Genomic DNA, 27376 nt, shown 5'->3' with positions numbered 1-27376 from the left:
TCAGCATTTTTACGAGATTTTATTGTGTACCAGCAAGAATAAATACACATCAAATACAACAGCAAGTATAAACCCCTACTAAATGTAACCTTTGGACCCTGTAAAATTTCTAGATTTACTTTTTCAGGACAGATACTGGTAACTGTTTTCAATACAACCAGCATTAAATGTGTCTCATTTAGAGGTTTTAATAAACTTAAAGATACCAATCAGTGACAAGCTCACAAAATCATGAAGATAAATGCATATGATTCCTGTCGGGTGCCAGATATGTTCAGGATAGAAGTTATATGGTGATACTTTCAGTATTAAGAAAGCAAAAAAGTGGAGTGTAATGATAGGCCTCTGTTTCGTACTTCTGAAGACTTCTTAGCCTCCATGCAACTCTACCACGGTTTTCAGATGCTGAAGATTTTATTTCATAGCTTCCATCCAACTTTAGTGTTTCTCCTGTTTTTATCAATGCAGCTGTAAATAGGTAGGCTTCTTTATAAGCAATCTTTATGGATTTGTATAGGAAGTGCACTCATGACAAAATACTAGAAATTGTCTGGCCTGTGAAACATTAGAAAAGTTGTGTAAGGTACTTGATTCAATTCTTATTTAAAGAAATCGTGAAACCTGAATCTAGGTCTATGGGGGTACTTTCAACAGCATTTGTTATGTAATGGTTGTCATTAACCTAGTAAATGTTCCTGTATTCAGTACTAGCCTGTACTCTAGTCTAAAAGTAACTGACAACTTCCAAAGATGCAGAACGACAGCTCAGACTTGCTTTGTCTGTCAGGGAGAAAATTCATCTTGCAAACGGATAAAACATTAACCACTTGACTAGGCGAATGGTTTTCTGTTTCCTGTGCTTGAAAACAATAGTGAAAATAGGCCTGCCACAGCAAATGACTTTACTTTTAGAATAGTCTACTGTCAATCTTCTATATTCTGATTAATTAACCATAACCTTGGAGGTAGTTATCCAAACTGACTGGTAATCAAAATGGACTTAGATGAACAGCATCAAGTACAGAAAAGGTAAGAAATTATCTTATACAGATAATGGTGAAAACCAAATATAAATCTATGCATCAACACACTAATGAGGCCAACATTTTTCAATTCACGTTAAATCTTCACTGTGTGCACAGAATAACCATATTCAAACTTGCATTACAATATATTTATATGTAATTTATTAAATGTCTAAAACATCAATGTTCGAACAATTTCATTGCACAGATGTTGTTAAAATAAAATGCTACAAAAGACTGGTGTATTTAATGCCACCATACTACAAGGCAACTCTATTCTGATTTTTCTAGAGCTTTAAGTCTCTCCAGCAATGGAGGATGTGAAAAATGCCATGTTGAGTAGAGCCAGTCATTCACTGGAAATCCTAGGTTGTCTTTGTTTAGCTTGATGAGGGCTGTCTTAAGTGGTTCAGTGTATCTTAGCTTCTTCGCAAAGTTGTCTGCTTGAAATTCAAACATCCTTGACAATGCGGTGACACAGAATGACAGAATCTAAAAACAGTCAAGAGAACATTAATTTTATTTCATTAAATGTTAAATAGTGAAATATATCTGGTAATGTAACGAGGAAAATACAACTGTTGCAAGGGCTAACGGCATAAAATTTGGTTAAAAACCATCGAAAAGCCATGAAAACAAATGTATTTTTTTGCTAGACACATAAGATCAAAATATCTTTCACCCTTGAACATTGTATCTTATGGGCAATTTTCCAGGTGTGTAGAACCACAAACTTTCCACAAGCCAGTCGGATGACTTACATGACAAAAGCATTTGAACCCATAGAGACGCGGGGGGAAAGTGATTTGAAGCCAGTGGCTTTAACTACAAAACCACGGAGACACCTGTACAAATTTCGAGATACTTCGCTAAAGTTAACTTGTCAATAAGTTATATATAATATAACAAAAACTGTTGTTAAGGAGGTTAAATGTTTCCCAAATACCTCAGGAAAAGTCTATATAAGTACTTGTAAAAGAGCAAAAAGTACTGTGAATCATACAAAATGTCCTGTTGTAGTGTCAAAGACTTTGTGTAAGTCATAACCTGCAAAGTATACTGAAGCAAACTTACCTCGTTATAGGGTGAGAACACATACTGGAATATGATCATTAGGCCTATCAATGTAGGGCGGTTATTGAACCCAAATGCTGAATACAATATTTGTTGCTCTATCAGGAATGCAAAGGCAGCAAAACACAGGAAGGAATTCACCTGAAATAGGTCAAGGTCTTAGAATTCAGATGCAATTCAGCATTAAGTTCCAAGATTGCAGACATTCTGCAAAGGCTTTTAAAACATTCTGCAAAAGCTCATTTATTGGGCACTACTTTCTAAGTCTGTGGTTGTGTTCATCCACAAAATTCCTATAAAAACCAAATTGCCATTTCATTTAATATTGATAAGCTATGTCCCCACAATCTAGCTATTTTTCTCAAACCATGACAATTTAAAGACATGAAATTAAATAATTTCACAGTACCTTAACTTGGAATAGGCAATAAATTCACAGAAAATTTATCACAATCTTAAAATTCAGCAAAAATAAAAGCATAATTATGTTTGCGATTATCATTTACTAAAAGTTTCAGTCATTTTTTCAAATATCAACATTTTTTCAGCTCTTGTAGACTGGCTTTCAAGGGTTAAACTGAAACTTTTCTGATAACACATAAAAATAAAATAATTTGCACTTTGCTGCATTTTATAACTCATGCCCTGAAATATGTAGAACAGCTATCAAGCTCATAAATATAAATTTGTACTTCATAGAAATAAATCGTACAGAAAATTCTCTCAATATACACACATTTTGTACTTAACATACAAACCTGAGATATGACTAGATTCTTGATAATGTGCCCAAGTTTCCAATGCCCTAGCTCATGAGAGAGAACTGCCAGAATTTCTTCATTGTTGCATCCTTGCTTCTTGTGTTCTTTTGGTTTATCTGACTTGCTTTCTTCTTTGGGTTCATCTCCCTCTACTTCATCTGTTATTTTTTCTTTAGGTTCCTCAACTGACTTTTCTTCCTTTGTCTCCTCTTCAGACTTCTCTTTCTCTCCTTCAGATTCTCCTTCCTGGAGAGTATCAAATTTTTGCATTGTTAAAATAAAAATATATTAGGATATATATTTAATTTGTATTGCAGGGGCAGCAAAATCTGATTTTGACTTACATGTCAGTTTTTGCCAAGAGCTGTTTTCCACTTGTCCATATAATGGTTATACAACAAAATATGGTGGAATTCTACTTGTCTGTATGTTCTCTTGGACAAGCTGGGCAAGTCAGTTGATTTTGCCACCCCTGTATCGGAGTGCAGTCCTACAGTAGCAAAGGTCACTTTACATCTAAATGGTGTTATCATGATTACAGACGCTTGGTTAGAGGTTACTTAAACCTCTGAATGGTCATACTTATGATGAAATATTTGACTAAGCATGCATATAGACCGAAAATGCCCAGAAAGTAACAAAATAATGGGTTTTACTGACAGCCCGCAGATCAGACTAACTTAAATATACTGCCCGCAGATTATAATAATAATAATAATAATAATAATGTCTTTATTTCAAGAGGCAACACAGTTGGGCATGCTCAGTCTTCCCTGTGAGCCTCCATAATATTTACATATGTACAGTTACAAGACAATGTTAAGAATATATACAATGAAAAATCAATATAAAGTTTAACAATAACACAGCAAAGATATGTCACAAACATGATCAATAGTTTGAAGTGAACTGAATGAATACTAAAGATTTATGGGACTATAGCAGTTTGTTGCCCACCAGAGAACCACCATTTTAAGTAGTTACTCTTAAACATGTTTAAGTTTTCAGAATTTCTGATATCATAAGGTAGTGAGTTCCAAAGTTTAGATCCTGAGTAAGCCAAAGATTAGACTAGCTTAAAGGTTACTTAAACCTCTAGACTAGTCTGATCTGCGGGCTGTAAGTAAAACCCATTATTTTGTTACTTTCTGGGCATTTTCGGTCTATATGCATGCTTAGTCAAATATTTCATCATAATTATGACCATTCAGGGGTTTAAGTAACCTGTAACTAAGCATCTGTGATCATGATAACAAAATCTCATCCCTAGACACTCATCAAAGGCAAATAATTTGCACTCCGGAATATTAAACAAACAAAAACAGGCCCTATGTCTTTGTTCAATTTCAACTAAAAGTGCACAAACAGCTTTAACAGAGCATCAACCTTGTAAACAAAAATGCATCAGTATGAAGCATTATACTGGTCTTTAAGTTAAATTTATTCTACCTTCATGCAAAATATTAATATAAATTTTGCTTTATTAGGTCAGTGACTAAATAAACTTGCCGGACTTCTTTTTTTCATTTTTTTTGTTCAAAACGATGCCAGTTTATTACATGTATGTTAAAACACTAGTAAAACTGTATAGTTGGTCTTACCTTTTTGTTTTTATTCAATGGAGAGTAATCTTCTAACAAAGTATCAAAAAGAACAATTCTTTTGTTTTTGAAAAACCCATAGAAGTATGCATTGCTGTGTGAAGATCTTTTGGAACCTGAAACAAAATTATTATTTAACAATTTTTTTCAAAACAACTACTTCTTTCTTCCTAGAAATCAAATACTATCATGCAAAGTCATGACATTACATATCACTCAAGTGCAGTTATGTTTAAAAAATAATAAATCTGTTCCTATATTTTATCAGTTAATAAAATATGGGCAGGAGTTTGGGTGCGTAGTAATTAAATGACGAGTGCGTAGCAAGAGTGATTTAATTATTCGCATCCAAACGACTGCCCATGTTTTATTAATTGATAAAATTTTTGGAACATATTTATTATTTCGATTCTAACAACGCAAATAATTCGCATTTACGGTACTACATTTCAGCGTAACAGGGTCATTGGGTCATTGTTTTTACAATTTACCCCCTATGGTTAGAAAGGTTGTATAGCCAATGGAACGTGTAGATATTTGTTTCTTTTTTATCAGAATTTTGAGAAGTATTTATAAATTGGTAATCTAACTGCTCGCAAACTAATTATGAACAGAATCATCAAATTAGGCGATTTTGACCCTGTGTTCGAGTGACGAGCTTAACTTTTATATGACGTCACATCAGTATGACGTCAATTTTATGTCATACATTTATGACGTCACCGCTGAATCAAATTGAGTAATTGAATTTGCTCGTAGAGATCAAAAAACGTGTTTTACGGTCCTACACATAAGTCAGTATGACTTTTTTTCATTTATGTTTTTGAAATGCTTTTTTTCAATCGTTTAGCCTGAAATAATTCGTATGTAATGGAACTGAAGTAGAATCTCTTATGTCATAATCATAGGGGGTGAAATGTTACAGCCAACCATATTTTATCGTAGATTCAAGTATAGGCGATTTCGCTACAGTGTTTATATAGTAATTGCTGCGGATCGTGTTAGAATAGTCTGTAACTCACACTGAATATCTACTGAATAATGAAGTGGGTAGGGCTAAAACCAACAAAGTACATGCCAAGTAAGTCAATGTTTGCACTCTTCATAATGAAGACACCAGACCCCAAAATAATAATAATAATAATAATTTACCTTTTAAAACACCTTTTCTTTGTAAAATTAAAATTTAACAAACTACAACAACAAAATTAATGTTTGAATATAAACAGCTATTATTCTTAATTCCAAAAATACCTCAACAAATGGGTAGAGATTACATTTCTTAAAAAATTGTATGTCTTTTGCCACTTAACAGGCAAACATTGTATAATGCCACAAATTTTTATAGAATTCAATGAATGAAGGGCCATAACTCCACTGAAAATTAATAAACATGAACATTACAATGCACAATCAGGCTTGGCAGTGATCACCGTTATAAAGTTCGGTTGAAATCAGCCTTGTGATGTTAGAAGAGCTGCACAGACAAACTCTGTGACATACAGAAAGATGCACATCACTTAATCAACATATTTCCCACCAGTGATAGGGAGACATAATGAGTTTAGACAAACTACCAGTACTTTCAATGAGTTTAGTGGAATACCTTCGACAACATAGAGTTTAGTTAAGGGAAACTCAATGCTCTTTGCTAGTTCTTCGATTTTTGTCCTAAGCTCTCCATCAGGTAAAGGTGTAAACTTGTCAAACAATGGAGCAATATAGTCAGCATAGATTGTGATCATCAACTGAAAAACAAAAATGTCATTTTGGCATTAATTATTTCTTATAGGAAATCAATTTTTTGACACTAGTTTCGAAACAGTTTCACTACTTTTCAGGAGTTTGCTTCATTTAGCTAAAACAGCAAATGGCAAAAATATTTCAATGTTAACAAGAGCTGTCCGTAAGACAGCGCGCTCCACTATTCGGCGATTTGACAGTAAAATGAATGTATGTCTCAATAAGAGACCTCTACTTTAAAAGGAAGATACACCAAGGGGCATAATTCTGTCAAGAACACAAACTACAATATTGGGATTGTTACCACACATGCAGATGATGACGGTAAAAATATATTTTGAGTTTCAGGTCATAACCTTATATAGCATCAAAGTTATGTCCAGAAAACGAAGATTGTCAAAAAATTTAAGTATGAAAGGGGCATAATTTGGTCAAAAACACAAATCAGAGTTATGGGGATTGTTACCACTCATGCAGATAATGATAATAAAGATACATTTTAAGTGTCAAGTCTTTATCTTATATTGCACTAAAGTAACATCAAGAAAGCGAAGATTGCCAAAAAATTTAAGTATGAAAGAGGCATAATTCCGTCAAAAATACAATTAGAGTTATGGGGATTGTAACACACATTATAAAGAAATATTTTTAATTTCAAGTCATTATCTTTTAAAGAACCAAAGATATGTCTATAAACAAAGCTTTCAAAAAAAATTTAACATGAAAATAATTCCAAGTATAACAACTTGGTGACCTTGACCTTGACCTTGGGTATAATGGGCCCAGCCCCTGCACATACTTTGTTTGTATGCTGGATAATGTTTATGTGAACTTACAGTAAGATATAAGCAACAGTAACAAAGATATGACAGAAAAACAAAGGTTGCCGAAAAACTTTAACCTTAATAATAACCTAAGTACAACACCTTTACCTAGGGTATATTGGGCCCAGCCTCTGCACATACTTTGTTTGTATGCTGGACAATGTTTATGTGAAGTTACAGTAAGACGTAAGCAATAGTAACAAAAATATGACAGAAAACGAAAAACTTTAACCAAGAAAACTCACGCTGATGCCGGGGCAAGTAGAATAGCGCCCCCTATTCTCTGAATAGTGGTGCTAAAAACAGACTCATTAGAAAGGATTTCAAGTGACAAAAAAAACCTCAAAGACCTTGTAAATCACCTTTTATATTCATTAGCCTAGTAATTGTCTGAGTATTGAGAAAGAAGGCAGGTAGAAAATATTGAAATGTGCAATTTGCTGTACAGAAAAGTTACAGCAATTGCTAGAGCATGTTGTCTTACTGGTATATTAAGAAAGACATATAATGGTTCTAATCAAGCAGGATTACTCATCTAAGGACAGGTAATTTGTGCTCTGCCTTATTCCACTGACATCAATTTTGAAATAGAATAGGGAAAAAAGAACACAGTTCCACTGCCAAAGGAATATTTAGAATGTAAGTTCACTTACAAGTGAGACAACTAATAAGAAGAGCCAAACATAGATGAAGAAGTAGTCCCCTCCAATCTGGATGATGTAGATCAACAGGGCCGTTATTGGTACAGCTATAGCCAAGGTAACAAAGAACTTCTTAACTTGATCCTTCGCAAAGAAACCTGGTGTCTGAAATTAAAGGCACAGTCAATATTAACATAACAATTCCATTTTCATGAAAATAACATTTCAGAACTGTAAAAAAACCTGAAATTGAGAAAGCTAAGGGATGCCTCAGGTAAAATATTTACACAAGAATTGTTCAATCTGTCTGTGATCAATCAAGATATGTTGTTGGTAACTTGCAAACTGAATACAGGATACACTGTGTCATCAAGGAAATCTAACTAGAACAAAGCTCCAGTTTGATATAGAGGATACTAGTATTACACAAGCGTCTTTTCATTTTTCATACTGAATTTATTAAACAATTTGAATAAATAATAAAATGCCAGGTTCATCATTTTTTATCTAATGAGTTATTTAAGCCAATGCAGGAAGTCACAACTGTATCATTCTTTTAATGACATGATAGCTTTTCTTGCTGGAACATCAAACTTTCTTCTTTCTTCACCTATGATAGACAAAATTAATTCGACCAGCATCTCCCTATTCTTAAAATGGCATCAAAGTCAAAGTGTTATTATGCCAGTGAAATACCAAAATTATGCAACACCATTATTTCATTTCCACAACCTAAAATGTGATAAAAAAGATTTCAAAAATTGTGTAATTTATACAACACAAATTATCAACACAAAATGTAACAGCAAACACTTATCACCAACGGTTTGTTTTGCTGACTACCTCTTACTTCAGTTTATTAAGTTATAATTTACTGACGTGGCAGCCATTTTGTTTAAATCAAAATCCATACTACAGCTGCTTTTGAGAAAAGTGCATGTCTCTGAATAGTTATGTATCTGAATCAACCATGCACCAATACATGCATCACTGGCATCTGTGTACTGAGTGATTTTCGGTAATTCAAGGGCCATAACTCTGAAGTGCCTAAGCTGATTTGGCTAGTTATTGAATTTGGCCGAGGACTTATTGACAAACACATTTTGTTCAAGTTTGGTGAAGATTGGATGAGAAATGTTCGACTTAGAGCGCGGACAAGATTTGTGACACACACATGGACAAACACACAGACAGGAGTGAATCAATATGTCTCCCAGTGGTGTGGGAGAAATAATTAGATAGTTACTTTAAACCTGATATGGAACATAAAGCTTCATCATGTGAGGTATCTTGCTAGTATAGATGATGCTAATTTGCAGAGAGATTAGGTCGATAGATCTTTAATATCTTACAAAATGCTAGTGTTTGACAACTTTAAGCAGAGGCAGGTATCTAAGACAGGTATGCCCATGGGCAGAATGTCGAGCCTGCCAGCTTTCAAGTGTGACCTTGACCTTAGACCTAGCAACCTGCTTCTTGCGCATGACACTCCGTCTCGTAATGGTGAACATACATGCCACGTTACATCAAAATCCCACCATGCATGAAGAAGAAATGCTCCGGACTATCTTCAATTTGACCTTTGACCTCCAACTGTGACCTTGACCTTTGAGAAAGGAACATTGGGTTTGCACATGACAAGCCTACTCATTGAGGTAAACATTCATGCCAAATATAAACAAGATTGGTCCATGCATGTCAAAGTTATGGTCCAGACAAAATCGCACGGACGCACATACACCGATCCGCCAAAATTGACTACTAGGTCAAGCTCAATGCAAGCGGGCTCAACAAAAACTGCATTTTAATGAACACGTATTGGAATAAAACATACAGTTAAAATTGCAGCATGATACCTGTTTGTTGAACCCATGTCTTTGTTCAATGACAAACGTACTGTAGACAGAAAATGGCATACTGGTTACTGTGGAGAAACACATGGCAAACACCAGGAATACCACAGACTGCAGTATCTGCAAAATAAACAAAATCTCTTTATTATACTAGTATTATACTTTACCAGTACTGCTAAATCATTAAAATTTTGAGCCGTGCCATGAGAAAAACCAACATAGTGGGTATGCGCCAGCATGGATCCAGACCAGCCTGCGCATCCGCGCAGTCTGGTCAGGCTCCATGCTGTTCGCTTTTAAAGCCTATTGGAATTTGGAGAAACTTTTAGCGAACAGCATGGATCCTGACCAGACTGCGCGGATGCGCAGGCTGGTCTGGATCCATGCTGGTCGCATACCCACTATGTTGGTTTTCCCATGGCATGGCTCATTTTATGAAATTTAGGTGGTTTTGGGCTAAAGTGGCTATTTAGTGGGGACAAATTCCTAGATTTCAACTTCTGTGTAACAAAAAATATTGGTAAAACTGCTGGATGTTCCCCAAAGTACGACTGTTGCATATTTAAAGCTTAGATTTAAAGCAGAATTCATCAACTGGGCAAAAACTTCATCTTTGTAGAGAAGCTTCCTAAGAAGTTCCTTAGAACTCCAGACAGTAGTTGTTGAAAAAAAAAAAAGCATCCACAAGATAATATGTATATCCTCTTCGGAGTGAAGCTTCCTATGAAGTTTTGCTGAATATTAGCCAGGGGTAGCTGTGGAATACTAAGGACAAGGATGGCACCAGGTCTATAGTTTACTAATTTTGAATTATCAAAGGGTGATAAGTTGGTGAAAAATTATTGGACAAGATTATGAAGATAATATGCACATGTCCTCTTCATGGTGAAGCTTCTAAGATTATGAAGATAATATGCACATGTCCTCTTCAGAGTGAAGCTTCCAAGGAATTTTCACTGAATTACAGCCAGGGGTTGCAGACAAGGATGGCGCTATAGTTTACTAATGATGAATAACCAAAGGCATTATATCTGTAAAATCATCGAACCAAAACATGAAGATAATATGGGCATCTTGTGAGTGAAGCTTCCTTGATATTTTTGCAACTGCTTGCTGAGAAATAGTCCGTACAAGGAGGACAGCTCTATAGTATACTAATGCTGAATAATTAAAGGGTAATAACTTAGTGAACTAGAATTGTCACAGGAGTGACTCATACCCCCACCATACGGTCTTGTCACAGAAGAATGGCAACCATAAGAAATGTTAATAATACTTAGACTAATATAAAAATGTCAAAAAAAGCTTAATACTTAAAAAGAATTTTACTCTTCTTTGGAGTACTTCATCCTGGGCTTCCACATTAATAATACTAGTATATTTCTGTATAGTAATACTAGTAAATATAAAAAATCTCTTAATATTAGAGTACACTAAAAGTGGGAAAACAAAAAAGTGTCTTACCAACTCATGTTACCACAGAAAAATGTATTTACTTTTTGCATAGGACTAATAATAAAAACGTTAGAAAAATACCTAAAATATTGAAAATCTAAAAATAGGATTTCTAAAAATAGACTAATTCCTGGAATTTAAGGGGAAGAAACTCAGTACAAAAGTTAAAAAAATGTTACATGTACTTCCCTTTGGCTCTATATAGATATAGTGAAAATACATCAAAATTAACCTTAAATTCTAAGTAAAAGGGGACATAATTCAAGAAAAATTGTAAATCTATCATAAAGGTAATAATGTTGATGTTGTATGCCTTGTTAACCCAAAAAGGAGAGCGAACAAGGCTAAATTCGCAGTTTTTCAAGTAATTAAAGGGCCATAATTCAGGAATGCCTGGGGTGATTTGACTGGTTATCGAAGTTGGCCAAGATATTATATCCACAAACACTATGAGCAAGTTTGGTGAAGACTGAATGAAGCCTGTTTGACTTAGAGAGCGGACAAGGCTAAATTAACAGTTTTTCGAGTAATTCAAGGGCCATAATTCTAGTGCCTGAGGCGATTTGGCTGGTTATTGACTTTGGCTGAGATATTATGCCCACAAACAATATCAGCAAGTTTGGTGAAGATCGGATGAAAACTGTTCAACTTAGAGAGCGGACATGCTTTTGGACACCGACCTCCCACCCCAGCCACAGGTGTTCACATAATACGCCCCACTCTTTCAGAGACAGGCATATAAAAATCATCTGACCGGAACATGGAGACAGTATGGATACCTCCTCTTGATAGTGAAAACTAGAGTTGTCACAGTAGTGACGAATTATACCCCCACAATATGGCCTTGTCACAGACCTAAGCCAATGTCAAAACTGAACTTGCTTGACCTTTGACCTACTGACCTCAAAATCAATACAGGTCATCTGCTAGTCATGATCAACCTTCCTGTTAACTTTCATAATCCTTGGTCCAAGCATTCTCAAGTTATTGTCTGGAAAAGGTTTAAATGTTCCGGGTCACTCTGATCTTTGACCTTTGGAACTGAAAATAAATAGGGGTCATCTGCTGGTCATGACCGACCTCCCTATTAAGTTTTGTGATCCTAGGCCCAAGCATTCTCAAGTTATCATCCGGAAACTGTTTAACTATTTCATGCCACTGTGACCTTGACCTTTGACCTACTAACTTCAAAGTCAAAACTGACCTGTATTTTATCATGTTACACCTGTGTACAAAAAAATATGATCCTAGACCCAAGCATTCTTAAGTTATCATCCAGAAGCCATTTAACTGTTCAGAGTCACTGTGACCTTGACCTTTGACCTCAAAGTCAAATTTGACCTGTATTTCATGATGTTACACCTGTGTACCAAAATTTATGATCCTAGGCCCAAGCGTTATCAAGTTATCATCTGGAAACCGTTTTACTGTTCAGGGTAACTGTGATCTTGACCTTTGACCGACTGACCCCAAAGTCGAACTTGACCTGTATTTTATCATGTTACACCTGTGTACAAAAAATTATGATCTTAGACCCAAGCGTTCTCAAGTTATCATCCGGAAATCGTTTTAACTGTTTCGAGTCACTGTGACCTGACCTTTGACCTACTGATCCAAAGTCGAACTTGACCTGTATTTTCTGATGTTACAAACCCGGTACCATAAATTATTAAATCGGTCAAACTTTCATGAGTTATCCATCCGGAAACCATGAAAACCAACGGACCGACAGACAAGCTCACTCCTATATACCCCCCCCACCAAACTTCGTTTTGTGGGGGTATAATGAAACTAAGTCTTAAGAAAGAGGCAAACATTTTTCTACATCTTTAATTTTCAGCTACATTGTAATTATCAATTACCTCGTAGCTGGAGTCATAACCATATTTGGACAAGAAATGTCCAGACACATTCCAAAGATAGGGGATTCCACCATACAACAGTATCAACTGAAATGATAAATACACAAAACTCATTTACATGGTAACTGTAAGATACCAATGTTCAGTCTTTATTTATACCTTCTCTTGATATTGTTATGTGTATTACTAAATAGACACTCAACATGAAAGTGTTTAACATGCATATAAACGTCTATAATGAACTTTTCCATCTTTCAATCTGGACAGTACATGTACCATTAACAGTTAAAAGGGGTGCTTACCAAAAAATAAAAGATACTGACTGAATGGCGAACAGTGTACATCAGACTGATCAAAATCTACACTGTTCGCAAAGGCAGATTCAATCGTATTCAACAGGATAAGGGTTAACATAATAACATTAAAACAGGGATTGTTTTATACTCCAAAACTGTGCAAATGCCAATACTTTTGATTTGTTTACAAGTTATCTGCTCTTAGTTGATAAATTAGTTATAAGGAATTCACAAGAAATTGAATGCAGAACTAAAAACAAAAAGAAATCAAACGTCACTGACATAAAAAATAAAAATATACCTGGTTTATATAGCGCCTTTTTCGTGACCAACACTTTCCAAAAGGTGCTTGACATAGGGCTGAGCACGAAACTATTGTAACTGTATATGAATAAAGAACAAGATACAATAGTTTCGCGCTCAGCCCACATGTACGGTAATGCTGAATATTTACATATTAAACAAACACAGCAATAACACTTTAAATTTAGTGTAATATTTCTGCATTAAAAGTTGCTTATACTCACAGAATGTTCAATTTCTCCCCATAGACCAACCCAGAAGCCAAAATTGCTTTTGTCCAGGTTATACAGCCTAGCTTTCTCATATGTCTCCTGATCCATCACACTTTCTAACTTCTCGGGTATTTTGGTAACAGTTCTGTATAACTCCCTCTGAAATATCACCAACTCTTGCAATAGCTGTATACTATACAAAAAGCTCATAGCATTGTTACAGCTGTGAACTAATTCACCCAATGTTCATTTTTTCCCTTTCATAAACAGACTGAGACAACCAGCTCCCATGCGAAAAAAGAACAGGAAATCCTGGGATTATCCCAGGAAGTCCCAGGACTATCCTGGGATAATGTCCTGAAAATATCTCAGGAATTCCTGGGATAGTCCTGGGACTTTTCACGGGGTTAAATGGGAATGGGACAATCCCCGGATTTTCCTGTGAAACAGGAAAAAAAACAGGACACCAGAACACCAAGAAACCTATGCTGTCCTGCCTATCCCGAAAATCCCAGGGAAAGTCCCGGGTTTCCTGATGTCAGGAAAAAAAAGTATATTTGTCCCGTTCTCAGGAAATCCCAGGAATGTCTTGAGAATTCTTGAAGTCAGGATACCCAGGACAATTGTCCTGTCTTCAGGAAATCCCAGGGAAATTTCCCGATGTCAGGAAATTTCAGGAGAATTGTCCTGTCTTCAGGAAATCCCAGGAAATTTTTGTTGTCAGGAAATCTCAGGACAATTGTCCTGTCTTCAGGAAATTTCAGGAGAATGTCCTGTCTTTAGGAAATCCCCGGACACTTGTCCTGTCTTCAGGAAAGTTTCCAGGACATGTAATTGAATACCTTGTAAACAACCCATTTGAAATTCTTTGGCGGAAAAACAGTTAACAAATTGAATGAATGTTAAATTTAAATTGTATTTACAGTAAGAAAATAATTAAGGATTATCATTTCCAAATAAAAAATATTTTCTAGTTAAAAAGTATACATCATGTACATTGAAACAAACAAACCTGTCATAGCAGAAATAACAATTTATCAGTTCAAATATGTGCAAAAACACTAGGTTTTAATTTTAGTCTAGAAACATCAAATTATGAGCTTCATATTGGAGCAAAAAGCTCTTATCATTCTATGATCTGTTTACTTTTTAAAAGTGAAAAATGCCTTTGATCAAACATGTACAGATAATCTAAACAGTACTACATATTTCACTCTTCAACGCTCTGATTTATTTTAAAGAAAAATACTTTTTTAAATAACTTACTGGTATTGTTTTGTAAAATCATTAAATGTAGGTAATATTTTTTTATACTATTTCTAAAAGTTTAATACAGAAATAATTTTTCTAACTTACCACAGATATAGAATATATTCCTGTTACTCCAACAACACAACAGCACAAGTGCTTAATGATGCAAAACATGGGTCTTCAACACCAGGATGTAATTAACTTACTAGACCATTACAAGATCATGTTTCAAATTAATTACCATCTTTCAGTCTGTATCTTTTAGAAAAAAGTCCTGTCTTTTTCCTGTGAACAGGACAATTTCCATCAAAAGTCCCATCTTTTTCCTGTGAACAAGACAATTTCCATCAAAAGTCCTGTCTTTTTCCTGAGAACAGGACAATTTCTATCAAAAGTCCTGTCTTTTAGTGTTAAAGTCCTGTCTTCAAGACTTTTATGCAGCCTTGCTAAAAGAATCTCAGGATATCCCAGGATAATCCTGGGATTTCCTGAGAACAGGAAAATATTTCTGCACGGGAGCATTCCATATATATAAAGAAAGTAAAATATAAAGGGATGGATATTATTAGTTTACTCAGCAAAGTTCTGGTTAACAAGTCAATCTAATTGAAATCCCTATGCTTTTTATCTTCTACAACAGTGGGCATTTATAAGCCTCTTCACCTCAGAAAATTTCATTCAAATCATGCTGTTTTCCCTTTAAATTGACATCACATTAGGTTCTTTTATTCCACTTTGCCAGATATTATTTGAAACACTAGTCTGGGCCCATTCCACTCTTAGTAAAACAGTCCCCTGGATTATCTCAGTAAATACTATGCATACAAATTATTCCTCATAAAATAAACAAACGTGTTTGTAAACATGGACGGTTCCAAACTGAAGGGGATATATGCTCAAAACTATCAAAATACAAAACAGATTGCATATCCGTAGCCCTGACCAACCTATAAACCAGGCCGGTCTATTCTATAAGTACAACAACACTGTTGACCCATTTAAATGAGGAGTAGTAAATTTGTGTACTAGGGTCAAATTGGTTGCCAAGTTAAAAACTCATTAAGGGATACAATGCACAATCTCTGGTAACTAATACTGCCTTAAATACTGAGCAATTCTGTCAGAAACACAGAGCAATACTGTCAGAAACACAGAGCAATACTGTCAGACACACTGAGCAATACTGCCAGAAACACTGAGCTATACTGTCAGAAACACTGAGCAATACTGCCAGAAATACTGAGCTATACTGTCAGAAAGAGCAAACATGCAGCAATACTGTCAGAAAAACTCAGCAATACTGCCAGAAATACTGAGCAATACTGTTGGACATATGGAGCAATACTGTCAGAAACACTGAGCAATACTGTCAGAAACACTGAGCAATACTGTCAGAAAAACTAAGCAATACTGCCGGAAACACTGAGCAATACTGTTGGAAACACTGAGCAATACTGCCTAAGAGGCCTGTACTGGTTCTTCCCAGGAGAGACGGCTTTGCGTGTATCGGTGCTATACACCCGGCACGTTAAAGAACCAGACTGTCTATTCGCAAAGAGCTAGGCTAAGTTAGCAGGACAGGCCTGTATCTCTCTCTCTTCTCTCTGTCTGTTCTGGGGGCTTTATCTCACTCTGTCCCTCTTGTCAGATTGCTCTGTGTCTGTACTAGTAGAGGATGAATTTGGCGCCCTGTGTGGCTGCGTTTGCTATATGTAAAGCGCCTTTGAACGTGTCTATCATGAAAAGGGCGCTATATAAATCTGGTATAATAATAATAATAATACTGCCAGAACCACTGAGCTATACTGTCAGAAATAATACTGCCTTAATTACTGAGCAATTCTGTCAGAAACACTGAGCAATACTGTCAGAAACACTGAGCAATCTGCCGGAAATACTGAGCAATACTGTCAGAAACACTGAGCAATACTGTCAGAAACACTGAGCAATACTGCCTGAAACACTGAGCAATACTGTTGGAAACACTGAGCAATACTGCCAGAACCACTGAGCTATACTGTCAGAAATAATACTGCCTTAATTACTGAGCAATTCTGTCAGAAACACAATACTGTTGGAAACACTGAGCAATACTGCCAGAAACACTGAGCTATACTGTCAGAAGCACTGAGCAATACTGTAAGAAACATTAAGCAATACTGTAAGAAACAATGAGCAATACTGTCAGAAACACTGAGCAATACTGTCAGAAACACTGAGAAATGCTGCCAGAAACACAGAGCAATGCTGTCAGAAACACTGAGCAATGCTGTCAGAAACACTGAGCAATACTGTTGGAAACATTGAGCAATACTGACAGAAACACTGAGCAATACTGTCAGAAACACTGAGCAATACTGTCAGAAACAATAAGCAATGCTGCCAGAAACAGAGCAATATTGTCGGAAACACTGAAGTGTCGAAAACAGTGAGCAATACTGTTGGAAACAGTGAGCAATACTGTTTGAAACACTAACAATACTGTCAGAAACACTAAGCAATACTACATCAGAAACACTGAGCAATACTGCCGAAAACAATGAGTAACACTGCCAGAAACACTGAGCTACCGTATAACTGGTTATTTCTGCGGGTGCAATTTTCTACGTTTTGGGCATGAAAATGGGTATACTAATTTCCGCGATTTTTATTTCTGCGGATTGTTGTAGAGAGGTTAATTTAATTTCTGCGTTTATCCATGGAAAGTTGCTTTAATGTTTGGGACATGGCTCTGTATATTGAGGTACAAGTTACAAGGTTTAAAATTTATTTCATGCATAAAATACAGTTAAAAACACATTGCAGTCATTTTTTTCCCGTAGCGACAAGCTATCAGACAAGGGCCCGTTGGGATCCGGCAAGCCCTTTCTAACAAGGTATTTCAGCAGAGCCATTAATTTACAAATCTTGGGTGAACTATCGCAAACACCATACTGGCTAAAATTGATTGTACACGATAAACTGATAAATTCTTTTGTACTTTACTGCTAGTGTTACAAATCTTTATAGATAAAAGTTAAGCAAGGGGCTACTAGCAGGATACGTGTATTGATCAAGTAATTTAAAGCATACAGGTAAAAAGAGGCCACAAACAGGGCGTTCCGATATACGAAACTACGAAATATATGCGAATTTAATTTTTGCGGCTGGAAGAGACCTACAAAATATCGCAGAAATTACCTACCAACACAAATAACCAGTTATACGGTATACTGTCAGAAACACTGAGCAATACTGCCAGAAACACTGAGCTATACTGTCAGAAACATTGAGCAATATTGCCTGAAACACTGAGTATGACAGTCAGAAGCACAGAAATACTGAGCAATACTGTCAGACACATTGAGCAATACTGTCCGAAACAATGAGAACACTGAAATTTGTTTACTTGTTGAGAAGAGAGTGTGTTGATCTACATAGGCTGTTGGTCTAGTGAAGTGGAAATATCTGCATTTGTATTTGTATCTTTTCTTTAGATATTATACTTACATGTATTCAAATTCAGCGTTATTCCTGGCTGATTTGACTTATGTACGCACAACACAATGTCAGACAAATAGAGGGACAGACAAGGTAAATCTATGTGTCCCCCACTCCTCTCCCCCCAAAAAACTGAAATTACATCACATAATCTATAGTAAACGATTAATAGAAAAGAATAACATATATATTTTCAAATATGTACACTAGAATTGTGTCCATAGGACAAGGATGCCCCCACATACTGCCCTATTATTCAGATAAGGTTGTGCATCTAAGCAACTCTGAATCCATTCCTTCAAAAGGTGTATGAGTAGAACACAACAAATTTCGGCCTTTTTTTGTGAAATTAAGAAAGGGCTATAATTCTAGAAAAAATAGTCACAGAAAAAAGTCCATTATTAATGGTCATCTTCACATTGGTCCTTCATCTTTGAAACTTTCAATCATATCCTATTAGTAGTGTTTGAGGAGTTGGACAAAAGATTTTTCTCTATATTCTATAAACCAAAACTACCAAAGGGCAATAACTGCGGTACAAATAGTCGCAGCAAAAGTTCCTTCCTATATTGTCATCTGCATATCAAGCTTGTTCACCTGTGAAAGTTTGAAGCAAATCAGGCTTAAAGTGTGCGAGGAATTGGACACGCAAGATTTTTCTCATATTCTATAATAGCAAAACTATCAAAGGGCCACAACTGCAGTAAAAATAGTCACAGCGAAAGTTCCTGTCTATGGTAATCTGCGTATCAAGCTTGTTCATCTGTGAAAATCTGAAAACAACTCGTGTGGTGTGGTAGGAGTTGGGACACAAGATTTCGGGACACATGTACGGACAGCAGCAAAGCAATATGCCCCCACATAAATGCAGGGGGCATAAAAATCCATAAACAGTACATAATTTTGTTACCTGTCTATATGATAGGTAGGACTCCCATAAGTACACCAGCCACATAAACACAAACACAGCGTAGAATATAGTTTCTGGATCCATTGTGTCAGACTGCTTCTGAAAAAGTAAAATAAAAACTACATACAGAATTTTGAAAATAATTGGCAGATCTCCAACACTGTCTTAAGGGTGTTTCAGTATTGGACCTTTTACCATGTGTCTCTGTGTTTCTTATTAAAGTCTTTTTCCTCTTTGCTTGTAAAACTCACAATTTAGTAAAACTGTAAAATTGTTGTTTTTTCAATTTTCCAAAATGCCATGTTTTTTTCACATGACCATGCCCAGGCCCCTTCAACTTTTATAACCCAGAAGGCACATGTGAAGTTTCATCTTAATATCTGCATTTGTTCTGCAGATAGCATTAAACTTGCATGCAAAACTTTAACCAGAATTTTCTAAGTCCAAAAGGGGGCATAATTTGCTCAAAATACATGGTCAAGAGAAATGGGACTTGATCCAGTGCAGTTGGTAATTGATCTAGAAAACGAAAAAATAAGTTTCAAATCTATATGCCTTTAAGTAATTGCTGAATGTACTTGCACGCAAAACTTTAACTAGGATTTTCCAAGTCCAAAGGGGGCATAATTTGACCAAAATGCGGGTCAGAGTTATGGGACTTGATGCTATCAACTAGTTTTATAACCCTGAAGACATATGTGAAGTTTCAATTCAATATCTGCATCAGTTTTGGAGACAGTAACTTGCATATAAAACTCGAACCAGAATTTTCTAAGTCCAAAAGGGGGCATAATTTGCCCAAAATACATGTCAGAGTTATGGGACTTGACCCAGTGAGGTTGGTAATTGATCTAGAAAAAGCAAAAAAGTTTTAAATCTATATGCCTTTTAGTAATAGCTGTATGTACTTGCGCGCAAAACTTTAACCAGAATTTTTTTCGAAGTCCAAAAGGGGGCATAATTTGGCCAAAATGCAGGTCAGAGTTATGGGACTTGATGCTATCAACTAATTTTATAACCCTGAAGACACACGTGAAGTTTTGATTCAATATCTGAATTAGTTTTGGAGATAGTAACTTGCATGTAAAACTTTTAACCAGGATTTTCTAAATCCAAAAGGGGGCATAATTTGCTCAAAATATATGTCAGAGTTATGGAACTTGACCCAGTGAGGTTGGTAATTGACCTAGAAAAAGGAAAAATAAGTTTCAAAGCTATAATTATGCCTTTAAATGATAGCTGTATGTACTTGCATGCAAAACTTTAACCAAGGTGTGACGCCGACACCGACGCCAGGGTGAGTAGAACAGCTAGACTATTCTTTGAATAGTGGAGCTAACAAAAGAATTAAAAATGTTGTTGAAAATTTTCAAGAGCGTGGAGTTAAAGACACATTAAGGGGCGTTGCGTTCAACATCCAATATCACATGTAATATATATAACTTACACTAAGACTAAAGTAAGAGTATCGGAATTACTTCCCTTACACTCTCGGTAACTTTTGCAAAAATACATTGTCGTTGTTTGTCGCAGGGTTTAGGCATTTAGGCTTGTTAGAAGAATTCAAGTCAATGCACTTATATTTAGCCGTTAATCGTGAGGGATAAATATGAAAGACAGATAATTATATATAGCCTTTTATTAAATTGCACGTAGTCCATTTGAACACAGTCTTTTAAGATGATCTGATTTTAATGACATTGGATTATCAATCAACAACTTCAGTTATTCCATGACAGGTGATCGACATGACATTTCGACGAACTGTTTTTCGGTATGACCATACATGTGATCTCCCTCGCGGGAGGGTTAAAATCCCGATTTTTTCACCTTGCCTCCCGTCTCCCGACCAAAACCATGATTCTCCCGCTTTTCAAAAAAAAAAAAAAAATCAATATTATGACTTGGTTGATAATTACCGAGGAGTGCCAAACATGTTTACACAGTAAATCAAAGTGTCACCGACTGTTGTGTATTATACATGTTTGACACGTAGCTGGAGGAAAGAGTTGTTTTTCACAGGTGAATTCTGATAACATGATTAATTGTTTTGATAAGGGATTAGACAAGCAGGGCCTTTTCCACCTGTCTCATGAGGCCGAATATCGACCCATTCTCAATGCCAATTACTGAATTAGGCTCCATTTTTACCAATGTGAAGCAAAAAAACTCCAAGTCACAAGAAATAATTCCCAGCTGAAATGATTTTTTGATTATTCAAAGAAAATAAAATCGGGCCAATAAAATCACATAAATAATTGTTGGAAAAACCAACCCAGTACTATTTTTAGAAAATGAATGTTATTTCCTCTTTATGCAGTTACGCCATTTTCTTCCAATGTTTACTAAATTAATTTGCTAATAAATCGGACTTATTTCATTGAAAATTGGATGAAAACACACACTCATTTATATGATAACTTCAATCTACATTATTTTGGTAAGGGTAAATACATGTTGATGCATTTCTGTTTTCTGTTTTTCATGTCAAAATCATTATCAGTATTTTCATACAAAAGTGGGTGGGGTAAGGAATTTACATAATTTATGGGTTGTGTTCAGACCAATTTAGGGCTTCGTTTTTTTCTTCAGTCCTCGAGTAGAATAATGTTAATGCATGTTCACCACCATTCCAGACCTAAATTGAGACTTTGTTTCAACAAATTTAATCTGTTTAACTTTATGCTCGATTGACTCTGAATTAAAGCTTTGCCAGTAAAAGGGGCAGTTAAAGCTTTGCCAGCTAGCAGTAAAAGGGGCATAATAGTCAATAGCTTTGAATGTAACAGATATATTGGACATTATATAAAACTTTAACCAAAAAATGTAAGTTAAAAAGTGGCATAACTCTGTCAAAATTCAAATCAAGAGTTATTCATGAGGATCAATTGTTTCTTCTGGTGTAGACTTATGCGTTATTTTGTGGCCTTAAATGTTGGATTTTGTCTCCAAGTTTTGTGTCCGCATGCTTAATTTATGTCGATAAAAAACCTCCAGTTTTGAGATCCCAACTCCAGCTGAAAAATGGCAAACCTCCAGTTTTGGGATTCTGAACTTATCACATGTATGGGTATGACTATGTAGTTGGTTTATGTTCTGTCATGTCGTTGCTCTGTCACATCGATTTTCAGTCGTGTCGATGAATTGTCAAGGCGATGTTTTGTCGTGCTCGCAACTCAGATAGTCAATATTAACGAAGTTTAAAGTGAATCTGCCAAGGTCACATGTGGAGTCCTTCTGGGTGGGAATTGTCAGGAGTGAAATATTCTGGGGGTGGGGATTGTCTTGAATTAAAAAATAAACACACTAGTGAAAAAATGTGTATGTAAAACTATATATCATGAAGTTTAAATTGTGTCGATTTCCACCACAGTTTTGATCCTAACTACTTGAGACATAGAGGCAGACATACAGTAAATGTCAGCCTGTGAAATCGGTCTGCCTTGCAGTCGAAAAATTGAGACTATCTAAAGTGTGATAATCATTATCCGAAAAAGGTTATACCCGAAAATTTAATAAAACATTGTTATGAAAAAAACTGCTTTCTACTGAAAAAAAAGGTTTTTGAACAGTAAATGTATCATGCAATAAAGTATAAGGCTTGTAAATGTCTGCTTAAACACCAACACTTTCAACTGAAACACTAAAAATATGTAAGGAAGTTTACCTTGCCACTAACCGGTCAATAAATCTTTATATCAACCTTCTAAGCAGATGCGTATCAACCTATAAGGATGACTCCGCCTACCTACCTTATTTCGGCTCATCACGTCATTCTGCGGTACTTTGTTAGTTAAAAATGTCTTTTATGATTGATAAATGATCTGCCCAATGAATACTGTTTAGATAGGTAGAAAAAAAAACTCCATAGATCTCTTATAAAGACCTCAAACTTACTTGAGAATCAGATAACAGTTAAAACTTTGAAGGCATGGTTAAACATTAAATATCAAACTGAAATAAGGTTGACACCTACCGTACAGGTTGATACGCAACAAAACGTCGAGACAAAGATTTAGTGGCAAAATTTCCCTGTTTGTCTTCAGTATAACTAAATGTCTTAATGTACGTAGCAAAGCGTTTTTTAAACATACCCAAAAATAACTAGCATAGTTTTTATAGCATATCTACCGTAAAGGTTGATATCTGCCGTATAGGTTGATACGCGATTATACGTCTAGAGGATGTATTTTTAGGTAAAAGTTTGCCCCTGTTTGCCTTAAGAATAACTTAATTTCTTATTTATACAGCAAAACAATTAAACATTGCAAAAGAAAAAAAATGTTATATTACAGTCAGAAATTGCCCATCGCCGTACAGGTTGAAAACCTACCGTATAGGTTGATACGCCATAAAAACGTTCAGATGAAGATTTTTATTAGTAAAATTTGCGCATTTTGATTTCAGTTTAATTTAAATATAAATTTTATATCCCAAAATGTTGTGAACATGAGAAAAATATCTAGTACAGGCATATCTACCGTATAGGTTGATACCTCCTTATAGGTTAAATACGCCATAAAACCTCAAGATGAAGACTACAGTAGCCAAACTTTCGCTGTTTGCCTTTCGTTTAACTGAAATATCTTAATATATGTTGCAAAACATTCCGTACATAGCAAAAAAATAATAGTGTAATCTTTATAGCATATCTACCGATAGGTGATACCTTCCGTAAAATTTGATATCTGCCGTATAGGTTGATAAGCCATAAAAACGTCAAGATAAAGACTTTACTGGCTAAATTTGCGCTGTTTGTCTTCATTTAAAGTGAAAAAATCTTACTTTATGCCCAAAACTTTTGTAAATATGTAAAATAAATAACTAGTGGGGTTTTTGTGGCATATCTGCCGTATAGGTTGATGCCTACCGAAAAGGTTGATGTCTACCGTATAGGTTGATAAGCCATAACACGTCCAGAGGAAGACTTTAGTGGAAAAAATTGCGCTGTTTGTCTCCAGTTTAACTGAACTATCTTAATTCATGTCGGAAAACGTTTTACACATATCAGAAAAAATACTAGTACCGTATTTATAGCACATCTACCGTATAGGTTGATATCTTCCGTTAGAAATTATGCGATTATGCATCTAGAGGATCATTTTAGGGTTTCAAATTTGCGCTGTTTGTCTTAAGAATAACTTAATTTCTTAACTTATGCAGCAAAACATGGCAGAAAAATAACTATGTGGTCTTTTAGCCATTATCTACCGTATAGGTTGATGCCTACCGTAAAGGTTGAGTCTACCGTATAGGTTGATAAGCCATAACACTCCAGATGAAGACTTTAGTGGAAAATTTGCGCTGTTTGTCTTCAGTTTAACGAACTATCTTAATTCAGGAGGAAAACGTTTTAAACAAGCAGGAAAATAACTAGTACCGTATTTATAGCACATCACCGTATAGGTTGTATCTTCCGTATAGGTTGATGTGTATTATACTCTAGAGGAGGGATTTTATGGTCAAATTTTTCGCTTTTTGTCTTAAATAACTTAATTTCTTAACTAACGCAGCAAAACATTACAAAAAATAACTAGTGTGGTCTTTGGCATATCTACCGTATAGGTTTGATGCCTACCGTAAAGGTTAAATGTCTACCGTAAGGTTGATAAGCCATTAACACGTCCAGAGGAAAGACTTAGTGGAAAATTGGCGCTGTTTGTCTTCAGTTTAACTGAAATATCCTAATTCTTGTAGGAAAACGTTTTAACATAGCAGAAAATAACTAGTACCGTATTATAGCAAAACCTACCGTATAGGTTGATATTTTCGTATGGGTTGAAAATGCGATTATGCGTCTAGAGGATGTATTTATGGTCAAATTTGCGCTGTTTTCTTAAGAATAGCTTAATTTTCTTAATTTATGCAGCAAACTAGCAGAAAAATAACTAGTGGGGTCTTTGCAAGAAAAATACTTATATTACAGTCTGTATTGCCTATCTGCCTACAGCTTGATGTCTACCGAAATGTTGATACGCCATAAAACCTTCCGATGGAAGCTTTAATTTGGCAAAATTTGCGCTCTTTGATGTCAGTTTACTATAATATATAAATTTATTCCCAAAAAACGTTTGTGAACATGAAAAAATATCTAGCACAGTCATATCTACCGTATAGGTTGATATCTGCCTTATAGGTTGATACGCCATAAAACGTCAAGATGAAGACTTCAATAGCCAAACTTTCGCTGTTTGCCTTTCGTATAACTGAAATATCCAAAATTTATGTTGCAAAACATTTCGTACAAGCAGAAAAATAAATAATATAGTCTTTATGCAAAATCTACCGTATAGGTTGATACCTTCGGTAAAAGCCGATATCTGCCGTATAGATTGATAAGCCATAAAACGCCCAGATGAAGACGTTTATGGCTATATTGCGCTGTTTTTCTTCACTTTAAGTGAAATATCTTAATTTATGCACCAAAACGCTGTAAACATGTAAGAAAAAAACTAGTGTGGTTTTTAAATTGCCATATCACCGTATAGGTTGATGCCTACCGTAATGGTTGATGTCACCGTATAGGTTGATAAGCCATAACAAGTCCAGATGACGACTTTAGTGGAAAAATTGCGCTGTTTGTCTTCAGTTTAAACTGAATATCTTTAATCATGTAGGAAAACTTTTAAAACATAGCAGAAAAATAATTTGTATACTATTTATAGCACATCTACCGATAGGTTGATATCTCCGTATAGTTGAACGCGATTAAACGCTAGAGGATGCATTTATGGTCAAATTTGCGCTGTTTTTTCTCAAGAATAATTTAAAATTTCTTAATTTATGCATCAAAACAATTAAAACATTGCAAGATAAATAGTTATATTACAGTCTGTATTCCTATCTGCCGTACAGGTTATATCTACCGCAAAGGTTGATACGCCATAAAACCTTCAGATAAGGCATTATTAACAAAATTTGCGCTCTTTGATTTCAGTCTTTACCTATATATATAAATTTATGTACCAAAAGTTGTGAACATGAGAAAAAATCTAGCACAGTCATATCTACCGTATAGGTTGATATCTGCCTATAGGTTGATACGCAAATAAAACGTCAAGATGAAGACTTCAGTAGCCAAACTTTCGCTGTTTGCCTTTCGTATAACTGAAATATCCTGATTTATGTTGCAAAACATTCGTACAAGCAGAAAAATAAATAGTATAGTCTTTATAGCATATCTTAACCGTATAGGTTGATCCCTTCGTAAAAGTCGATATCGCCGATAGTTGATAAGCCATAAAACGTAAAGAAAAAGACTTTGTGGCAAAACATTTTCGCTGTTCGTCTTCACTTTAAGGAAATATCTTACTTTAAGCAGCAAAACGTTGTAAACATGAAAGAAAAATAAATAGTGGGGTCTTTATGCCATATCTACCGTATAGGTTGAGGGCCTACCGTAAAGGTTGAGTCTACGATAGGTTGATAAGCCAAATAACACGTCCAATGAAGACTTAGTGTAAATATTTGAGCTGTTCGTCTTCAGTTTAACTGAACTATCTTAATTCATGTTGGAGAACGTTTTAAATATAACAAGAAAAAAAACTAGCACCGTATTTATAGCCAAACCTACCGTAAAAGGTTTTGATATCTTCCGTATGGGTTATATGCGATTATGCGTCAGAGGATGTATTTTTATGGTCAAATTTGCGCTGTTGTCTTAAGAATACTTAATTTCTTAACTTATGCAGCAAAACTTAGCAAAAAATTTAACTAGTGGGTCTTTATGGCATATCTACCGTATAGTTGATGCCAACCGTAAAGGTTGAGTCCCGTATGGGTTGATAAGCCATAACACGTCCAGATAGACTTTAGTGGAAAAAAAAATGCGCTGTTTGTCTTCAGTTAAACTGAAATATTTTAATTAAATGTGGGAAAACGTTTTGAACATAGCAGAAAAATAACTAGAACCGTATTTATAGGACATCTACCGTATAGGTTGATATCTTCCGTATGGGTTGATATGCGATTGTGCGTCTAGAGTATGTATTTTGTGGTAAAATTTTTGCGCTTTTTTGTCTTAAGAATAACTTAATTTTCTTAAACTTATGCAGCAAAACATAGCAGAAAAAAACTAGTTGTGGT

General features: G+C 35.3%; 1 protein-coding gene across 1 annotated transcript; it reads right to left on the bottom strand.

Annotated features, from left to right (window-relative positions):
- Positions 1-22969, bottom strand: LOC123552160 (CAAX prenyl protease 1 homolog). Its single transcript, XM_045341589.2, has 11 exons — positions 22959-22969; positions 19292-19390; positions 13663-13809; positions 12840-12926; positions 9526-9642; positions 7682-7834; positions 6068-6209; positions 4462-4577; positions 2858-3106; positions 2100-2240; positions 1-1517 (listed from the first exon to the last, which is right to left on the bottom strand). The coding sequence occupies exons 2-11, from the start codon at positions 19373-19375 to the stop codon at positions 1299-1301; spliced, it is 1455 nt and encodes a 484-aa protein (XP_045197524.1). The 5' UTR covers positions 19376-19390; positions 22959-22969; the 3' UTR covers positions 1-1298.
- Between the last annotated feature and the right edge of the window lie 4407 nt (positions 22970-27376).

This window comes from Mercenaria mercenaria, chromosome 4 (assembly GCF_021730395.1).
Source record: "Mercenaria mercenaria strain notata chromosome 4, MADL_Memer_1, whole genome shotgun sequence".
NCBI lineage: Eukaryota > Metazoa > Mollusca > Bivalvia > Venerida > Veneridae > Mercenaria > Mercenaria mercenaria.
The sequence above is the reverse complement of the archived record's forward strand: the minus strand, read 5'-3'. Positions and strand labels throughout refer to the sequence as shown.

What these genes read in the sequence shown, in the direction of transcription:
- LOC123552160 (XM_045341589.2), bottom strand. Translation starts at nt 19,375, where the DNA reads ATGGATCCAGAAACTATATTCTACGCTGTGTTTGTGTTTATGTGGCTG. An exon ending in CCTACCTATCATATAGACAG is followed by an intron (nt 13,810 to 19,291) that starts GTAACAAAATTA and finishes GTGATATTTCAG; the next exon opens with AGGGAGTTATACAGAACTGT. An exon ending in GTTATGACTCCAGCTACGAG is followed by an intron (nt 9,643 to 12,839) that starts GTAATTGATAAT and finishes TTTATTTTGCAG; the next exon opens with ATACTGCAGTCTGTGGTATT.